At 41.5% G+C, this 18,842-nt stretch overlaps 1 protein-coding gene across 1 annotated transcript; it reads right to left on the bottom strand.

Annotated features, from left to right (window-relative positions):
• Positions 1–476: 476 nt before the first annotated feature.
• LOC147432064 (uncharacterized) lies at positions 477–4,579 on the bottom strand. The gene has a single exon (XM_086491922.1). It carries the CDS (start codon positions 3,869–3,871, stop codon positions 1,094–1,096), a length of 2,778 nt encoding a protein of 925 aa, XP_086348048.1. The 5' UTR covers positions 3,872–4,579; the 3' UTR covers positions 477–1,093.
• Between the last annotated feature and the right edge of the window lie 14,263 nt (positions 4,580–18,842).

Genomic DNA, 18,842 nt, shown 5'->3' with positions numbered 1-18,842 from the left:
ACACTTTCACATACCACCATGTGAGCTTAGCTTGTTGCCATGATGGCCATCGTTGCACAGTCCACCATCAAAATCCAATGGTACATATACACGAGGGTGTCTCGTAGCGAGGTAGTGACAACCTGGCATCAGCTCATGTAAGACATCCTACATCCTGGCAAAATAGTGCTCAAGTAGTATGCACTCGTGCGTCTTAAGCACAATCAAATCAGTTGCTCTACAAGGCAAGAGAGCCGTCTTGAAAAGAACTGTCGCCAGGTTTGATGGATTCGTGTTCAACATTTGGGAGGGTTTTACATACAAACAGTTTAAAATGAAAATGTCACTTGATTTTCTCACAAGTCTCCAAAAGAGCTTTACGTATCCAATGGACCTCAAAATATAAAATTAATCCACATGCTTTGTATAAAGAGACTACAGACTCCTCAAATATAAATAAACGACTACACTACTGTACAAATTTCACACTTAGAATCTACAAACCAAGGTAAACTTTGCTCCAAAGTATTTCTACAAAATTGATCTATCCAAATCAATGATTATGCACGTTGCACATGGAGACAACTCAATTCTTTCTGTCACATGGAGAAAACAGAATTACAACTCACCCAAAACTGCCATACCTTGCCAAAGACATGATTTTGAATTGGAACAATTATTGAGACAGCCGTTTGTAATTCGAGTGATTTATCCAGCTATACAACAAGCACCACAAATGCTCCTCTCACTGTAAAGATGCACCGCCTCCGCTCAAGAAAAAGCAGCAGCAGCCACAGATTATATTGCTTGTCCCCTGAGCAGCTCCTTGAAAAAATACATGGAGCAATGCTTAGGTGCAATATACTCTGTGAGTCAACTGCATGATGTTAGCAATACCTAAATCCCACATACAAGGGATGTGAAGTGTCAGTGCAATTGATTCCTATATCCTTCCTTACATGAATACATCCCAGAACCTAGTGTATTTCCTTGCAAAAGGAAAAAAGTATAGCCTGAGGCTTGGATGGTTGAATTCCCCATCCAAACCACAGACTATGGTATCAAACCCCGGTGCTACGACGTGTAGAATGATCTTACAGTGTCGCACTAGGCTTCATGTCCCCAGCTTGATTACAGTCTCACGGCTGCCACTCAACTCCTTCAGTACAAATTCAGCATCCAAAAACCTTGCTACAAAGAGCCAGAGCTTATACACATCCTCAAAACTAGATAATATACTCAAAGCAGCAGTCACCACCTCCATCCTCAGAGCAACCCTACCCTTACTCAACCCTTTACTGGTTGCTTTTCTGTTCTCTTCAAAAAAATGCACATCTGGATCATTCTCTGATACATGCAGGTTTCTGAGAAAACCGATGCTCAGGGAGAGATTGTTTTTATCTGCCAACATCTGTACAAGCTCCGGATGTATTAATTTCCCATGGCAGTCATATAGGTTGAAAGCTACTGAAGCTCCTCTGTCATATTTTATCTGCGGACCATAAATATGGACAAGAGACTTAACATCTCCATCCCCAGGATGCTGAAGCTGAAGAAGAGAGCAAACCAACCAATTGATAAGGTATCGATGCCTGAGCGTACTTTTGTTTAAGCCTAGCATGTCCGCATGGTCAAGACTCCTGCAGACAATTTCATGGTCCCTATCTTCAGATTGGTCCTGTTCATCAACCTCTTCATCGCTTTTCTCGTGTTCGTTCTCCTCAAAATCAGATGATCCATCTGGACAATGAAATGAATTGACAGCATGATCTGCAGACACGAAGGACCTCCTTCCTGCTCCAAATGAACCCATATCCTCAGAATTCTGAAGCGGTGAGAAGGTACATCCCAACGCAAGTCTACTTCCATCTCTTCTGCCTAGAAGTCGAAAATCTCCTTCCGTTTCACGCCTTATTGCACTCTCACTTTGGTTCCACTTATGCTTTTCTTCAGCAATTTCTTCAGCTTTAACCACACCTGTCAAATCCTCAGTTATCTCAATCTCATTATGCTGGATGTGGTTTTTTGAGTGTTCACAAGCACCAACTGCGTTGCTCAGATCTGCAACTTTATTTGTCTCGGTTAAAATCTGACCTTGTATATGAGGCACACACTCCTTGCTCTCTGGAGAATTACCAAAGTTTTTAGCCTTGACATCCTGAGCATTTCCATTTGGCAGCAATACAGAACCCTCCTCTGCTAACCTGGAAACTCTTGTGACACAATCTGTCACTGCATCGTGATTGCCATTTGCCAGAGCTATTGAAGAATCCCCATTTTCTTTTGGGTTGGGCCCAATGTTGCAGGGACCATCATCTTCATAAAGAGGATTCCGTAGCCCACTTGGTCCATGTGACTTGAAGTGCCCATCATAGACAGGGTTATGGATAGGTCCACTGAAAGGCCCACTAAACTGATCATCTGACAATGAAGTACGGCTTGCTGACCCCACAGGGCTTGTGCCAACTTCCAGACAAAACAAGTTCTCTGTACCGTCCTCACTAAAGACAGGACTGCGAGAGACCTCTCCAGTTGAATCACAGACTGAGCTATCATCATCTTCTTCTTCCTTACAATGTTCAGCCCCACCTGTTCCGTCTTCTGGCGATGAGAACTTGTCGAAACCCAACATGGGACCTGAGAATGAAGGGACCCCTTGAATAAGCTGGCTGCTCTTAGGAAATTCAAAGTCTGTTACTTCGTCCTCATCATCCTCCGGAATTATTGGTCCCTCTGCCTCTTCAGGGTTCTCAATTGATGACTCGCTTGATGACCAATCATTGGGGTATGGAATAATCCTCACAATTCCCAGAGCTACAGCCCCAGATTGGTTCTGTACACTTTGCATGGCAGTATTTTTTATGAAGAGGCATCCAAATCCAGATGGGTCTGCCCCAAAAACCTTGTAGAATGATGCAATTATGAAATCTGGCTTAAACATTGACAGGCCAAGAGAATCCATGTCCTTGGGCCCAAGAGCAGAAGCATCCAAGAGCACATGCCATTTGTTTTGCTGTGCTAGGGACATCCATTGGTAGGAGTATTTGGCACCTGATACACGGGATTGCACGGGAAAGACAAATAGCCCTGCTGCTGAACCTCTCTTCCTCCTCCTGCTTCCCTTTGCAATCAAGAGTTTCCGCAGCTTTGTAGAAACTATACGTAAAGATGGCCACTTGAAAGACACATCTGACACCTTAGCACCTTTCTCCTTTGCACGTTGCACAAGCCAGCCCAAGGATTCACTTTCATAGTCATACATAGTTACAAGCCTCCTGGCTGTGCTGAATGGGTATGCATCGGCCACTAGTCTGAATGAGGCACCCCGGCTAGCTGTAAACACCATGCTGTAGTCAGTGTCCTGGATATTAAGGTAATCCATAATCCTCTTTCGGATATAGCACTCCACTGTGCCCTCCTTAGCAGCTCCAAAAAGGGCATGTGAACATAGATTTACAGACAAGCTGGACAAAGCGAAAGAGGCAGACTCCCAATCTTCAAACTGCTGCAAATAGGAAAAGAGGCCAAAACCACAATAATCTAAACAGACACGGCCGCTTTCCTCAAGATGGGCATATTCTTGTACTCGCAACGACTCAATAGCAAGTGTATCACAGTATCTTGGATAGATCTCTTTAAACGAGGAAAATGCAGTCTCAAGATTGGGGAGGGCTCTGTAATTTGTAAAGACTCTCTCCCATGATTTGGCTGTTGCTGCAAGGAATCCTTGGTGAGCGTTCTCTCGAGCCTTTGAGGTTGAGCTTGATGCGACGGCTTTAGAATTGCCCTTGCCGAGAGGAGAGGAAATTTTTTGTTCAAAGCTTGGCTCCATTTTCTTTGCCCCTTTCTCTGATAATCTTCCATCTTGAAGCTGCCTCAAAAGAGACGGCATCTCTCTCTCTCTCTCTCTCTCTCTCTCTCTCTCTAAAGGTCACCCTTTCACTCAGCTCGTAAGACCATGCAGCAGTACAATGCATGCGCTGCAGCCACGGTGCTGCCTGCAATCCTCATGGATCTACTGCTGCTATACCATACTCGGAGAGCGGCGACTCATTGCAGTCACATCGGACAAGGAGAAGTACCTCCCTTCCCTCTGTTTTCATGCACTTTGCTGACTACCTCCAGCTGAGGAGACATGGATAACAGGAAAATGCAAGCGGCATAGAAAACATCTTACGACAGCAAGCAGCATGGTAAGGAGCGGCCATTAGTTTTCGTCAGAGGGCGATCTTCAGAAAGCCGCGGATGACGAAGTGGAGCTTGCGAAGGGAACGCCCCGAATGGCGGGATCAGGTGCAAGATTATCCACGTGACCGCAAAAAGGTCAACGGACTTCATTAGAGAGGACGCACAGAGAGAGAGAGAGAGAGAGAGAGAGAGAGAGATTGGAAAATGGAAGCTTTCTTCTGTGTGTGGCTATGGCGGGCCGGGGCCCGGGGCTCATCAGCAGGATCGAGATTCGGTGGAAAGAGAAAAGCTGAAAAGGCTTTTCCTCTTTAATTTTCAGGGCCAGCAAGGCTGGTCCTTAACGAGCAACTCCTCGTTAAAACTGCTGCCATCTTTCTTATTACCAGCACATTTCTGTACCCAAATCTGGATCTAATAAGGCCAGTAAATACGATGGCTAAAGCTTCTGAAATTTGTCCTGCCTTGCTCTTAAATGATTAAATGCCAAAAGCTCAAGAGGGAAAAGCTTATTATACGCAGATTCCAGAAGTTAAAACTTTATCAACGGTTGACTTCACACTATTTGGGCCTCCTATTCCTTTTTGGCCTGCCCAAAGTGCAAAGGCTATAGTGATGCCTTCTCTTTTTGCTGACTAAAATAGAAAAAAGATTGAGTTGTATTTTTAAGCAATTTTTGATGGGCAAAAAATGCTGATTGGTTGGAATTAGATAGTGGGCACTCATCTAAATCAAGAGTGTGAAAATCTAATGATGTGCATGTCTTGAGTTTTGAAATATGAAGTGAATGCTCATTTTAGTAGTCACCTCTCTTAGTTAAGTGTTGGCATAGAAAGGTTCGTTGCTAGTGGCGGCCAACTAGAGGGAGGAAGGTATTTTTTAAAAAAATAAAGAAAATAAAGGCAGCATTCCCTTCATTGTTGGTGAGTAGTGAGATATAATCTTTCTTTAGTCCGAGCGAGAGCTATGATTAGAGCTAGAGCTAGACCTAGAGAGAGAGAGAGAGAGAGAGTAGGCGGTAGGCATCAGGGACAAGCTGACAGAGGGGAGAGATCGGTCATATTTGAGATCGCCCATATTTGCTCTTTGCCATGATCATCGGAACAGTTTTAGGTTAGGTGTAATATGTGGGGCCGCCGCGCTTGGGAGTAATGTCCACGCTTCAAGCGCAGATGGTGGCTTGGAATTGTGCACGCATGCATGTGTGTGTGTGTGTGTGTGTGTGTGTGTGTGTGTGTGTGTGTGTAAAAATGCTCATCTCAGCAATATCGAGCACACGCTCCCAGCTGCTGCAGCACCTCTAGCTGGACAGTCTCGCCCTTTGTGGCTCACCGTCGTAACAGTTGGCTATCTTGCAAGCGGGTCGCACCTTCCCTTCCCTCCATACCCTTTCGATGTCCGACAACTGAGACACGGGCGCGCTACTGGCAGAGTATACAATAATTTAGTTAAGCTCTCACCTTATAATTTTTTTGTTACTTAACTATGAACTGAAGAATTTACTTATTTGCATAGTGGCCAAAGCCCTTAATTTCATGTGTTTATTTGTGTGCTAATCCATCTCTCAGAAGCACTTTTTCTGAGCTTGTTCACAGACACGCACACAATCCACATGACAATGTTGTTGATGATGATGATGGGCCCTGGGAGTCCCCACCCACTAGCAGCCTCCTAACTTGGAAGTACATTTATATATATGTACTGATGTTTCTTTACAAGCGCCTCTTGATTGAGTCAGCACAGTTTTCTGCTTGTTGAAAAATCCATCATCTGCTTCAGCAAAGACCATAGTGCAGAATTTGCAGCGACTATAAAGGCCTCAAAGACCCAACCCATTTATTAAGGTTGCATAAAGGGAAGTATCTTTGGGTGTTGCGATCGTCTGGCTCATTAATTGCAAAGGCATCAGATGTCCCATAAAAGCAGCAACTTACCAAAGGGATGTCCACCCATGCTAGCTCAGGTGAGGCCTGCACTGCACTGCACTACACTGCATCCAGACATCCACAATTCTCCTCTAGCTACACAATCAGGCAAAGAAGAGCCCTGCAATATACTGTCGCCTTCCTGCATGCATCCCGGTCACTCCCTTCTTCCATCCCTCCCAACCGGCTGCATATTATTCCCTTCCTACGACCGCCCAACCTTATTCACCCTATGCCGCTTCTGTTGAGTTCATATCTCCGTCTCACAGGCAAAACAACCATTGAGACGGAGATAGGAACCTTCCAAGGTTGCGGGTTTGCCAGATATCGAGACACCCTGCAAGATTGCGGGTTTGCCTTGTGCACAGAGGTACAAAGCCCTACCGCGCTCACGCGCGCGCGAGCGAGCGAGAGAGAGAGAGAGAAGAAGAAGAGAATTTAAACGTCATAGGAAAATATCCCAAGATACCTTAATATAAAGATCTATCCGACGAGGAGAGTTGAACTCAAAACCTGTTATTCAAGAGAGAGAGAGAGAGAGAGAGAGAGAGAGAGAGAGAGAGAGAGAGAGAGAGAGAGAGAGAGAGAGAGAGAATCATCTCTTATGCGAAAATGACCAACAACTTTCCTTCCCTCTCAAATTCCCAACCCAAAATCCTTCTTTTTTTTTGTGTATAAAGCCATGCTCGCTCAATTAAGGCAAGACTTTTAAAAAACAAATATAATACTCGGCAGATTCCTTGATGTGCCTTGGTGAATAAGTCTCTCGATTTGACCCCTCGTGCTCTCTCCCTCTTCCCTTGGCCACTCCTCTAGCCACTTGAGGGAACCACTCTATGGTTGCCTCTCCTCCACACGTCCCTTCACTTCCTTGCCGCTCTATCGGTGCCCCTCTCCTCTCCTTTGGGATGCAAATTGCAGTCACCTTTGCTTCTACCTTGAAGGCATGTGGAATTATGCAGACAACACCCCAAGTAATACGTCTTCTACAACAACCTCTCAGATTAACCACAAGCAAGACATCTTCTCCAACAACGAGAGAGAGAGAGAGAGAGAGATGGCTGTAGACTCCTCATGCCTTGCAAGTGCCATATTGATTAGAGCACCAGACATGCTATGGCGTTCTTTTTTTGCCACTCCATCTTCTATAACTGGTAAGACATCTAGAGCTCCTTTAACAAATGCTTGAGAAAAGCATAATTGCACATTCCCATTATTTTTTAAATTTTCTCTAGCTGGTATCCCCTACCCTACTCCCTCGTCGTCTTTTCCAGCTCCATGGTCGTCCCTTCACCTGTCGTCTGTCCTTGAACCTAGCACCACTCCTCATCCTGACTGCTATCTTCTGTGATCATCGTCTCTATTGTGCCTTTTTCCTTGAGCAACCATACCTAGTCTCTCCCCCATTTTGCGCAACCCCACCCTCACCCTACTAAGTGACCACCTTTTCTCTACCCATTGGCTTCACCTTAACCACAAGGATTCCATGAACATTCATTCACTACCTGTAGTTTTGCTCTACCTATCTAATGGGCCCTGACCATCTCACATGCCTGCTGGAGCCAAGACATTGTGCATACATTTTTGCATGCTGTCATGTAGCATATTCGATGATGCTCTCCTCCCCCTTGTCCATTGTTGGTCATTGATATCCACTGTTCCAGCTTGGGTCTACATGTCCGTCTCCAGTCCACTATCGTCATTTACCCTCTATTATACTAGAATGCTGCCACCACTACGTATACAATTGTGTTTGGAACCACCAAACAGTTTCTCTCTATTCCACAACAACACTTCTGCCACTGCCTATAATATCATGTTGTCGTTTGCGACCACTAGCTTCGCATCGCTGCTCTATAATAGATCTGATCTACTCTCCATGCCTCTCCCTCCTTCGATGCAAACCCTGGATACGCACGCATCCACTCTATCCAAGCTATTGCTCACACTCCAACCCAACCTACAAAAAAAACATAAAGAGATAATTTATAAAAAAACTCAAAATTTAGAGAAAGAAAATAAAAAGGAAAACGTGGATGTTTTCATTTATTTGCAAACAAACCAGCTTTTGAAACTTGACTCGAGTAAGATGCCAAATCCCTGTTTGATTTCGAGTTTGCATTGGAAGAGAAACGGTAAAATTTTGCAGGCTTTAGTATTGAATCGGCTGTAAACTTCGACTTGGAAACTGGGAATTATTATACATATTTAACTTGCAATACTTGTCTTTACCTTCCACTGCTCTTCTCAATGGCAGGCCTTGTGATTTTATCACTTGTTTTAAATGTGTCCGACCTATGGCCCTTAGGAAATTGGGAAGATTGGGACAGCTAGCCTCCAGAATCCATACCATTGGATCACGGTACATACATGATATGCTAGCAGTGCACCACAATGTGCATGGCAGCATACTCCCGTTTCAAAGACCATCCTCAATTGTACAGGTGTTCCAAACCGCCTGGTTTGTCTCACTCCACCTTCGGAGTGTGTGTGTTTCAATTTGGAGTCTCTCCAAATGACTCTCCCTTCACTTCCGGCAACAAAAGAAAGCATTTTTTATTAGAGAGAGAGAGCGACTAAAGCTAAGCACTCATATCATTGAGGATAATTTTTTCAAACAAAATAAGAGTTTTGCTCTACAACATGGAAGTTTCAGAGGTTACATCACTTTGCCACCAAAAAACTTGTAGAGTATTACTCTTAGTCATGCTATTTCAACAAGATCAAGATATTCAACTACAACCCTACACACTTCTCTAAGATCTATTATTTGAACCCAATTCAAGTAAATTTTTATAGTGACAAATGAGCTTAAGCTCTTGCTTCAAGAACGTGAACCTAACATTGGCAAAAGAAATGCTAGGCCATAATACCTCCATCTCAGATAATTGGAATGTACCAACATCCTACGTGTTCTTGCCTTCTTGCTACTCAAAATCTATAATTATAATTGGCTGAATAAAAAATTAATTCCCAAGGAAGCTAAGCAAGGAGGAACTTTGCATGTGTGATCTTACATTCTGGTCATTATCGCTAGCATCCTAACATCATGTGGGCATAAACGAACTCATGTCCAAAACTCCAATAGCAATTCCACTATGTTGTGAGCATCAACAACCTTTCCTTCTACATCTACTTATGAGAAGACATCACTTTATGTTGGATAATCTTTGTCTACTTTAATTTTAAACAATATTCCCACGAATGGTATTGGAAAACAGTCCTAGCGAGTTCTTTCATGTAAAATTTCATTTATATTTTGGAGTAATGAGTTAAAATGGTCCTTTGCTATTTTTAGTAGAATTTGTGTTGTAGAGGGCCATGCTGCAAGCTTTGTCCCTCGTGCATTAACGTCCATAGTGGGTCAAAGTCTACCCCATGAACCACCATCATCACTAGGCTATATAGTCTATTGCCAGAAACGCCTTCCAAAAGAACAATTGTAACCACCACTAGGCTAGTCCATTCAACCTCAGTAACGACCATAATCACTGAGCTACCGTATTGGCCACAACCATTGAAATACTCACATTGTGAGAGCTCCTTCCCTCTACATCATTATTTTTGTAGGCATGTATGATGTATATCCTATATGGGGGAGCACTCACACTGTCGAGCTAGGGGTAATGATCGAGTGAACCGCCACTTGCTTATGAAGAATTAATAATTTAAAGGATAAGAAGGGCCAGCTATTAAGCACCTCGTGCCTTGCCCATGCAAGAGGTGGCATTGGGTCATCAAAGGGGAGGTGGAACTCGATGTGTGTGTGTGTGTGTGTGTGTGTGTGTGTGTTCTTTTGAGTGGAGAGTTGGCTTCTTGGATAGGCACGCTACACTGGTATCAAAGCCATAGCCATGTTATACACAGTAGCACAATACCTTCCCAGCTCATAGCGCAAAACCTCCGCAGCTCGCTAGGAATGCTATACTAATATCAACTCACTACGCTCATATGTTGTAGTGTATCCGTATGATATGAGGTGTTGTCTATCAGTAGCTGGCATCGACAGAGCCCTGTTAATGCCAATTGTAGTGATGCCTATGCAGCCATAAGCTCGTGAGTCGTAGACAAGCCACGGCCTAAGCTCGTGAGTCCTCTCACTTCGTCGATGATGTTTAGTGACTACTAAAAAAAAAATGTATTGGTACTCTAGCACCCTTGTTCACACTCGGACACCTCCATGCTTTGGCAAGCAAATTCAATGAACAATCAAAGGGCCTTCATGGTACACGACAAGCATCAAATAAAGAACGAACGAAGTTGACAGTTGGGATACAATCGTAGGTGCGATTTCAGCGAGAAAAAAACAATGATGACTTTATTGCCCTATTCTACCTCCCCATTTGGCAAAGCAAAGCAAGGGAAGCTTTGTACATTTGTGCACAGCCTTCTTAGCATATTTTTTCATCTTTTCCAAAGTTTCAAGTGAGCTCTTATTTTAAAAACTTACAACATGGAAAGAGTCCAAATAAAAAAAAACATATGAGACCGACACCAATCAAGACCAAACTATGTATGGGATTGAGGACATGGGGGAAGAGTGGGATGTGCCATCCCGTGAGCAGCATGAGATGATAGTAAATAGGGTAGAAAACATAGAGCTACAATTGCAGACTTTCCTAACTGCTCTATATGGTATTCAAAATCAGATGACTATATTAAATGAAGACTTGTAGAAAGGGAACATCCAATGACACAATCTTTTTTGCCATCCAATCCAAATGTGCCTTCCACGTTTAGGGACGTTGGAGCTGTATATAGAGAGGCTACTATTTCTCTTGATACCTAGTCAAGACCTAGAGAAAACCCTGTCCTCAAAGACATGGAACCTCCTCAATTTAATGGTGAAGAAATTAATAGGAATAAAGATGCTATCTATACTTTCTTACAGAAATGGCAAGACCTTCACACGTTAAAAAACACCCCACCTGAGTACCAACCACTTGAGGCTAGTCTGTCATTGGGGCCTAAAGCTTACAAATGGTGGATGAACATCAAGGCATCAGGAAAGATTCTAGGGGATTGGGCTCAATTTGAGAGGATTTTTATGAAAGAATTTCTCCTTGAAAATGAACCAAAAAGAAATTGGGAGGATTATGATAAAGTTATTCAACGGGGTAGGCCTTTGTTTACTTACATTGCAGAGTATAGAGAATAATCCTTAGACTTTAGGGGTTATATGATTTTCACATATTAGAGGGTTTATACGTGGGGATTAGCTCGGGGGGGGGGGGGGGGGGGGTTGTCATTGTATAGAGATCTTGTATAACATGTGCATTCAAGAGGTATCTATAAAACCCCTTATTTTACATTTTTTGATGTATACAAAGACCCCTTATGTACCACTTTTCTTAATGAAAAGACCCCTTGTGTACCAAAATTTGTATTTTTTCAATTTAAAACACCCTTATGTATGTATATTTTTTGTAAGTTCATAAGAGAAATTAACCCCTTCTGTTGAACTCATGTGCTATTCTACATGTTTTTTAGTGAACCCCCCGTGGGGATTAGATAGACACTTCAAGCGAGAGGAAAAAAGAAGTGTATCTAATCTTAGAGGAAGTAATTAAATTTGCACAAATTTATGAAGATAATACTTGCTTGATAGCTTCTAACCCCACTCAGATTGAGCCCAAGTCCATAGATACGAGGGTATCACACTTTTTTTAAAGGAAAAAACGAAACCTCCATTTAATCAAGAGGGTAAACCACTTTTCAACAAGAGGGTTGCACCAGGACCTAGGGGATGGGAATGGAGGGAGCTTTCGAGGGGCTTTTTCTAAGCCTTTTACTTCAGTAGTGTTTCTATGGATAAAGCTCTCCATGCCCTGTGTGGAGAGATGTTTTGGAAGGAGCTTTCTTTGTTATTTTCCAATCCAATTGAACCTTGAAACTAACATGTACACCCAAAAAATTAATGCTTTGAACATTAGGGAAGGAGAAAAAGACACAAGCCACCTTATTAAATCACAAAATTCTCCAAACAGAGTTACAATATCAATTCAACAGGTCATGCAATAACCGAAAAATATGATTTGCACATAGCAGAAGAACAGGAAGGCACGAGCCACTTTCTCTGATCATGATTTCCCTAAAAAGAATTACTCCAATAAATCTGTAGTTACATTTACATTTCTGCACTAGGGGATGTGATCGGAACAATATAAGTACATTTTTGTTTTATGCCATATGACGACAGTTGAACACACGAAGCAAATCTTCATTTGTCACCTTGCTCTGATGGATAGACATATTGTGGTTTAAATCTAGGCCAAAGTAGAGAAGGAAGATGAAGTAAATATGCTTGCAGGCAATATATGGTTTGCTTTGTGACACTCGTTCTGCAAAGTCTCCACATGTACACATCGGGATACTTGCAATATGAACTTCATACCTCTCCCCCTGAACTTGTGAAGAAGATGTCTCTACCGTGACTTTTCCATGCATGCCTGTCTTCACAACAGTCTGTTGCACAATCCAAGCTTCCATAGTTACTGCCGATTCAATGCTCTTGGAAGCTTGAATTGATACTTTTGGCCGATAAGCACATTGCTTGTTCTCATAACTGCAGTCTTCTTCCCTATGAAGCCTCTTGTCTCTAATGCCAACAGCTTTGAAGCAGTCATGTTTGTTCCCTTTTCCACTGGCCGTATATAATGGGGACTCTTGCAGGGCTTTGTGTGATTGTGTTATAGATCTGCCATGTGTGATCCACACTATCATTGCAAAACCACATGAATTGTACCTTTGAACCAGTACCATGAGCACTATCATCCCCTCTTTCCCATGTCCAAATATCCCAAAAGGATGGTGCAACACCATCTCTACCTATGTTCTTCATATTTTGTTTTGCATTTTCCTACTCTAGATCATAACCACCCTTGACATTGAACCCTTATACCCTTCAAAGACAAATTTTTTATGTAGCTTTTCATAAGAAGACTAATTGTCTATCAATACAAGATGCTAAAACTAGAATTTGAGTCGATTATGTATGTTTTGGAGATGAATTGCTTCCTTATTTTTAGACCTGATTGCCTTTTATTACAAGGTAATTTGTGACAAATTACATGCTAAGAACTGATCTCAATTGTAAAAAAGGGATAAAGACTATAAAAAAATTGACCAATCTAACCAAAATAGATACAAGGGTATTTGGGAATTTCCACAAGTTAAAGGGGTATTTTGGTAATTTTCCCTAAAAATAAAACACAGGGCTATTTTTTATTTAAAGAGATAAAAGGTGACGTAGCTAAAAATAAAGTTACATTGTAAAATAAACGAGAGATAGTCCAACAGCTTAGGGGGGAAAGGCTATACACAAACGGAAGGCTTGTGGCAATCTATTGCAGAAGAGGGACCGAGCAGAGGGTGGCATGAACAGATGAATGAAGCAAAATTAGAGTGTTGCAAAGGAGGAAGATCACCGACAAGCAGAGGAGAGAGGAAGTGGCTCGGTGGGGAGTGGCGCTAAAGTATGAGTTGATGAGGGTGCCATAGTTTGTAGAGGAACGAGGAGGAGTACGCAGCGTTGAGACGAGCTGTAGGATGCCATCGACGAACATGTCAAATTTGGGGTTTTTGATGTCTGGGTTGTAAATCCGGCTTCTGCCTTTTTGAAATTGAGAAATTTAAAATCTATGGCGGTGATTTTGCCATGAAGTCTTCTTTGAGAAGAAATTGGTAGTACATATGGCTTCTATATGTTCCCATGACCGCAAATTTACTTCATTCATGTAGTTTCTGTTATAGCCAGACAAGTGAGAGAGAGCAAGATGGAGGGAGGGAGAAAGTGGTTGCTTCAAAAAGGGTCAGTGCTAGCACTCATTGGCAGAGAGAGGTCTGGAGAGATACTTTTAAAAAAAAGGAAATATTAACCAAAATACCCCTCTTATTTATGGAAATTTTGAGAATACCCCTCAAATTTCAAAAAATCCCTTCAAATTTTCAAAATTCCTAAAATACCCATGGTCGTGAGATTTTTTTCTTTGAAGATAAAAAAATGTGTAGCTTTTCATAAGAAGAGTGATTTTTCTATCAATACAAGATGCTAAAACTAGAATTTGAGTTGGTTATGTAGGATTTGGAGATGAATGGATTTCTTATTTTTAGACACAATCAAAATCATAAAATAAGTATAGGCGGGGTATTGGGGCATCATTGCTAACCATTTAGATGCATTCTGGGTCGAAAACGACTAGGTCAAAAACTCGTTGTTGTTAATAATCATGATTTTTGCACTTGACCTAAAGTGAGATTTGAGACCATAAGCATGTGTGCCTAGGTCTTATAAATATGTCCTAGAAGTTTCGTAACGTTTGGATGTCGTTCGATGCTGTAACGGTTGTGATTTGTTTGTCGATGAGCGACTAGCTTTTGGTGATTTCTGTCATTTGAGTGTAGCTTGAGTTAAATGCGAGTTGTCTATTGTTTTCCAAGAGATTGACAACCTCTTGTAGCCTCTATGCACTTGGTTCTCGCTATGTCTGCCAATAAAATAGGAGTGAGGTTAGACACTCGTCCCACATTTGGGGCCGCTGCCGGGGATCGAAGAGACCTAAACTAGGGAAAAACACGAGCGTCTTGTGAAGTTATCCTTTAACTTCCTTTAGGATCACCTAGAGTCAAAACTTTCTTTTTAAAACCGCATAGCTTAAGATTGTCGTCTTTTGTTGTGTAGAGGTAGCTTAAAAGTAGGTTGTACTTGCTAAGTACCTTTTAGGATTGTAGAACTGTGGATTAGATTAGGATTTTGAGAATGATTGATGGACGAGATAAGCCTTAAGATCAAGGTTTAGAAAACCATAAAAAACAAGAAAATGAGTGTTTGTGAACACTTTCCACAACCCCATTGTAGTAGAACCTAAGAGTAGGGTAAGTAGAATCCGAGGTGGGATCTCAGAACATTGCTCTATCCAAAAGAATTAATTGTGAGTTGTTTATGTGAAGTTGCAGAATTTCAGGTCTACGGCTAGAAATAGCACCAGAAGACTATCCACCATTGAATTCGACTAGAGATTATGCTTTGAAAGTTGTATGAAACAGTGGGTAAGCTTAAGGACGCATTTGAGGTGAAATTTTAAGAGTTTGCAAAAACTCAGATTATTTACTTTTTCTTGATATTTTAGGCCAAATTAAGTTTTGACTTGACTTAGAGGCTTAAAATAGGTCATAAAAAGACTGTCCACTGAAAAAGTTGAAAACAGTGCTCATTTTAGGCTAAAAGTAAATAACCGCGATTATTTACTTTCAGCTCAAAAGTGACCAAGGTTGATACCAGAGACTCTATACATGTGTACAAACATCTTTTGTAAAGGCCCATAAAATTTGGATCTCCAAACTGACCAAAACCTTGGTAAAAACTGAAATCTGTATTGACTGACAAGAACTTGAAAGTAAATTGGGAAAATTTTGTTCAAGCTCAGTGAAACTTGACTCATAGGCTTATATTGAAGTGTTCAACAAGTGTACATGCTCAGATGACCAAAAAGATGCAAAAATTAACCACAAGTAAATAATTGGATTATTTATTTTAGTCCCATTTTTCAACTTTTTTGACCAACCCAATATATCACTAGTTTTAGCATGTTATATTATGTCCACAAATCAAATTTGGTAAGGTTTGGATTATTGAAGTGAAAATTGTGGCCAAATTTTGCAAAGTCAATCTTCTGCAGACACAAAATTGTTGACCATTTGAACAGGGATTATCCAAACTTGATGAAACTTGGCTAGGGAGCTTAAGTTGAATTGTTTAACCAATCTGTTTCAAGATTGTGGCAAAGAATTGCATAAAAATAGCAGGAGTGAATAATCGCGATTATTTACATCTGCTAGAAAATTGGACATTTCTGCACATTTGAGTATACCACAAGGTCAAGCATATCGAGTAGACCACACAAATCAAAATTGGTGAAATTTGGATCACAAAAGTGATACTTAAGCCAGATTCTTGAAAATTGAGTCTGCGGACATGAAACAATTGATAACTTGGATAAATCTTGTTTAAACTCAGCGAAACTTGTCCAGAGACCTTAACAAGTTGAATACTTGGCAAAACAAGCCAAAAAGTGCAAAAATTTGAGAAAAGTAAATAATCATAATTAATTCCTTCTGATACACAAAGACACCATTTTGGACTTTTGAGCTTGTACAGTGTTAGAACAACATAATATAAGACCACCGGTCAATTTTGGTTTCAATCGGATCCAAATTAGTACATGTTCACTCAGTTTCCAGGTTGCAGATTAGTCCTTTGGCTTTTTGCAAAAGAAGATTCTGAAAGTATCAATTGCTAATCATTAGCAGCTTCATGTGAAAAATCAAAGTTGTCAATATTCATTCTACTCTCTTTATTATTGTCAACCATGCTAATTAAACTTATGTATAAGATACTTTGTGCTTTGGTACCCTCAAAAACCTTAGTTGCTACTCTTCTTTAACTTTGAAAATTAGCTCTCCAAGCAGCCACACCCGTGGTTTAGAGACTGCTGATTGCAAAGAGTAGTGAAGAGGGTCTAACATTGCTCGGTTGATTAACCAAAGGCAAGCCCCAAGTGACTCCATTATTAAGTCTATAGTTCCCAACGGTGTACCTCAAACTAAGTCCTTTTCCTTGTCCCACTTAACCTCTTGCAATGAATAGGGCCAACCTTTCATGGACAACTTAAGGACCTCTCTTCTTAAGCAAGAAAAGAGAAACCAATAGCTCTGATACCAATGTAATGGAAATGGACTATGAACATTGAGAATAACGGAATTAAGAAAATTGTAGTGAGCATTTTTATGAGGCTACTTTGAGAAAATAGAGGGTGAACTTGATTAGAGGTACCAACCTAACCATTATACTTAATTAACGTGGCATGAACAATACTTTTCAAGAGAGAGAATTAAAGAACTTGACAACATTTGAAGACCGGATTTATGTGGAGCCGGTCCCCACTTTGAAAGGCTTTTGTATTATATTGTCTCCCATAAAGAGAGACTTGGTACAATACAAGCTTTGTGTTCCTTGAAACCTTGATGGTGCAATGAAGATAGAGAACTTCATGCACCACAATTATGCCCATAACTTAGCTAAATGAAAGCATTAACTTGTCCCTGGCCTCAGTCCCAAGACGTCAAACAGCTTCGAAGGTGGAGAGAGCTAGCAGGGAATGAGGGTAAGGAAGAGGAAGAAGAAGCATTCTTATGAGAAAGAAATAGTTCCTCACTTATCATAGCATAATAGCATAGTAATGATGATAAAGAAGATGACAAGCTTAAGCATTGAAGCATGGCTCCTGGTTCGATTTGCATTCCATAGCCAAGAGTGTTGGTGTAGGCTCTCAACTTCTCAACAAACTTGGAGAAGGAGATGAAGTTCTTGCACTTAGCACTTCACACAATGAGTCTGTGTGTGAGTGTGTGGGAGAGAGTATACCCTCAAGCTAGCCCCCTTAGTTTCTTGGGTCGACCCCCTCTTTTAACCCTTGATTGAAGCTCATTGGCTCTCTCAAGCCTAGCCAATCACAAGCCTCGGTCACAACTAGCAATAGAGGTAGTCCTTGGACAGGTGTCCTCCTTCCCCCTTTGAGAGAGAGGGATTGAATAATGCTTTAAAAAATTAATAATTAAGTTAAATTATCATTGGACCCCTTTCACGGCCATCCAATAGGCTTAAGACACACTATGGGAGCAACTTAGATAGGGCCTTGACGTGTGTCCCTTTTGCCTCTTTGAGCAAGGGGTGCCCTTTGGGTGAGGAAGTAGTCACTCAACCCCACCCCCTACTCTCATGGCTCACCCCCTCCTTTGTAGGCATTGGTTTGACTTTCAAGCCCTCAAGCACCTTGGCCCCCAAGATGCTTAAGCACCTCAAATTAGCAAGTGCATGGCCTCTCTTTTTCTCTCTCTCTCTCTCTCTCTCTCATTCCCCTAACCTCAAGGGCTTGCCCCTTCCTTGTAGGGATTGGCTTTTACTTCAAGCACATGCCTAGCTTGACCAAGCACCTTAGTCATCAAGCATCTTAAACGTAGGCCTAGCTTAACCTAAGGTCTAAGGAATTTTACGCTAACCTTTGGTGTTCTTTAATGAAGCTAACCCTAAGGTCTTTTAAGCTCCATTATGCACACATTGTTCTTCACTAGACTATCTCCTTGTGAGTCCTTGTTGAGATGGAACCATCTCCTTTTGGCCCCGTGCTGAGCTTGGTCTAAAAACACATATCTATATTCTAGCTCTTATTTCCCTTTTATCTTCCCATATTAAATGATCAATTTAACATGAGAAAATCATTTGGGTAAAGCTAGATATTAGATTTTATGACAGTAGCTGTGAAGAGTGCCCTATACTCAGCCTCACAAATGGAAGTGGCCCCAGTAGGTTGCTTCTTGCTCAACCATGATATGCATAAACTACCGAGCATGAAACACAAACCACTTGTGGACACTCGCGTGTTCAAACAACCAACCCAATTTGAGTTCAAAAAAGCATGTAAATCTGCGGCAATGATCCCGCCTTGGGATAAAACGATCCAAGATGTAAAGTGCCACTCAGGTAGCGAAAGATCCTCTTGACAACCTGTCAATGCCTAGACCTTGGGCTATGCATAATTCTGCTGGCCTGTGAGATTGCAAACTAAACATTTGGTCTTGTGTGGCATCCAACAAGAATTTGGTAAAGAGTGACATCGATTGATTCACCAACATCATTTAGACTCAAATTCAAACCTGTTTCCATGGGAGTGGAAATAGATTTACTCAAATTCAAAC

This window comes from Adiantum capillus-veneris, chromosome 20, assembly GCF_014529385.1.
Source record: "Adiantum capillus-veneris isolate H3 chromosome 20, ASM1452938v2, whole genome shotgun sequence".
Taxonomy (NCBI): domain Eukaryota; kingdom Viridiplantae; phylum Streptophyta; class Polypodiopsida; order Polypodiales; family Pteridaceae; genus Adiantum; species Adiantum capillus-veneris.
Note: the sequence above shows the minus strand (reverse complement) of the source record. Positions and strands in the feature narration are given on the sequence as shown.

What these genes read in the sequence shown, in the direction of transcription:
- LOC147432064 (XM_086491922.1), bottom strand. Translation starts at nt 3,871, where the DNA reads ATGCCGTCTCTTTTGAGGCAGCTTCAAGATGGAAGATTATCAGAGAAA.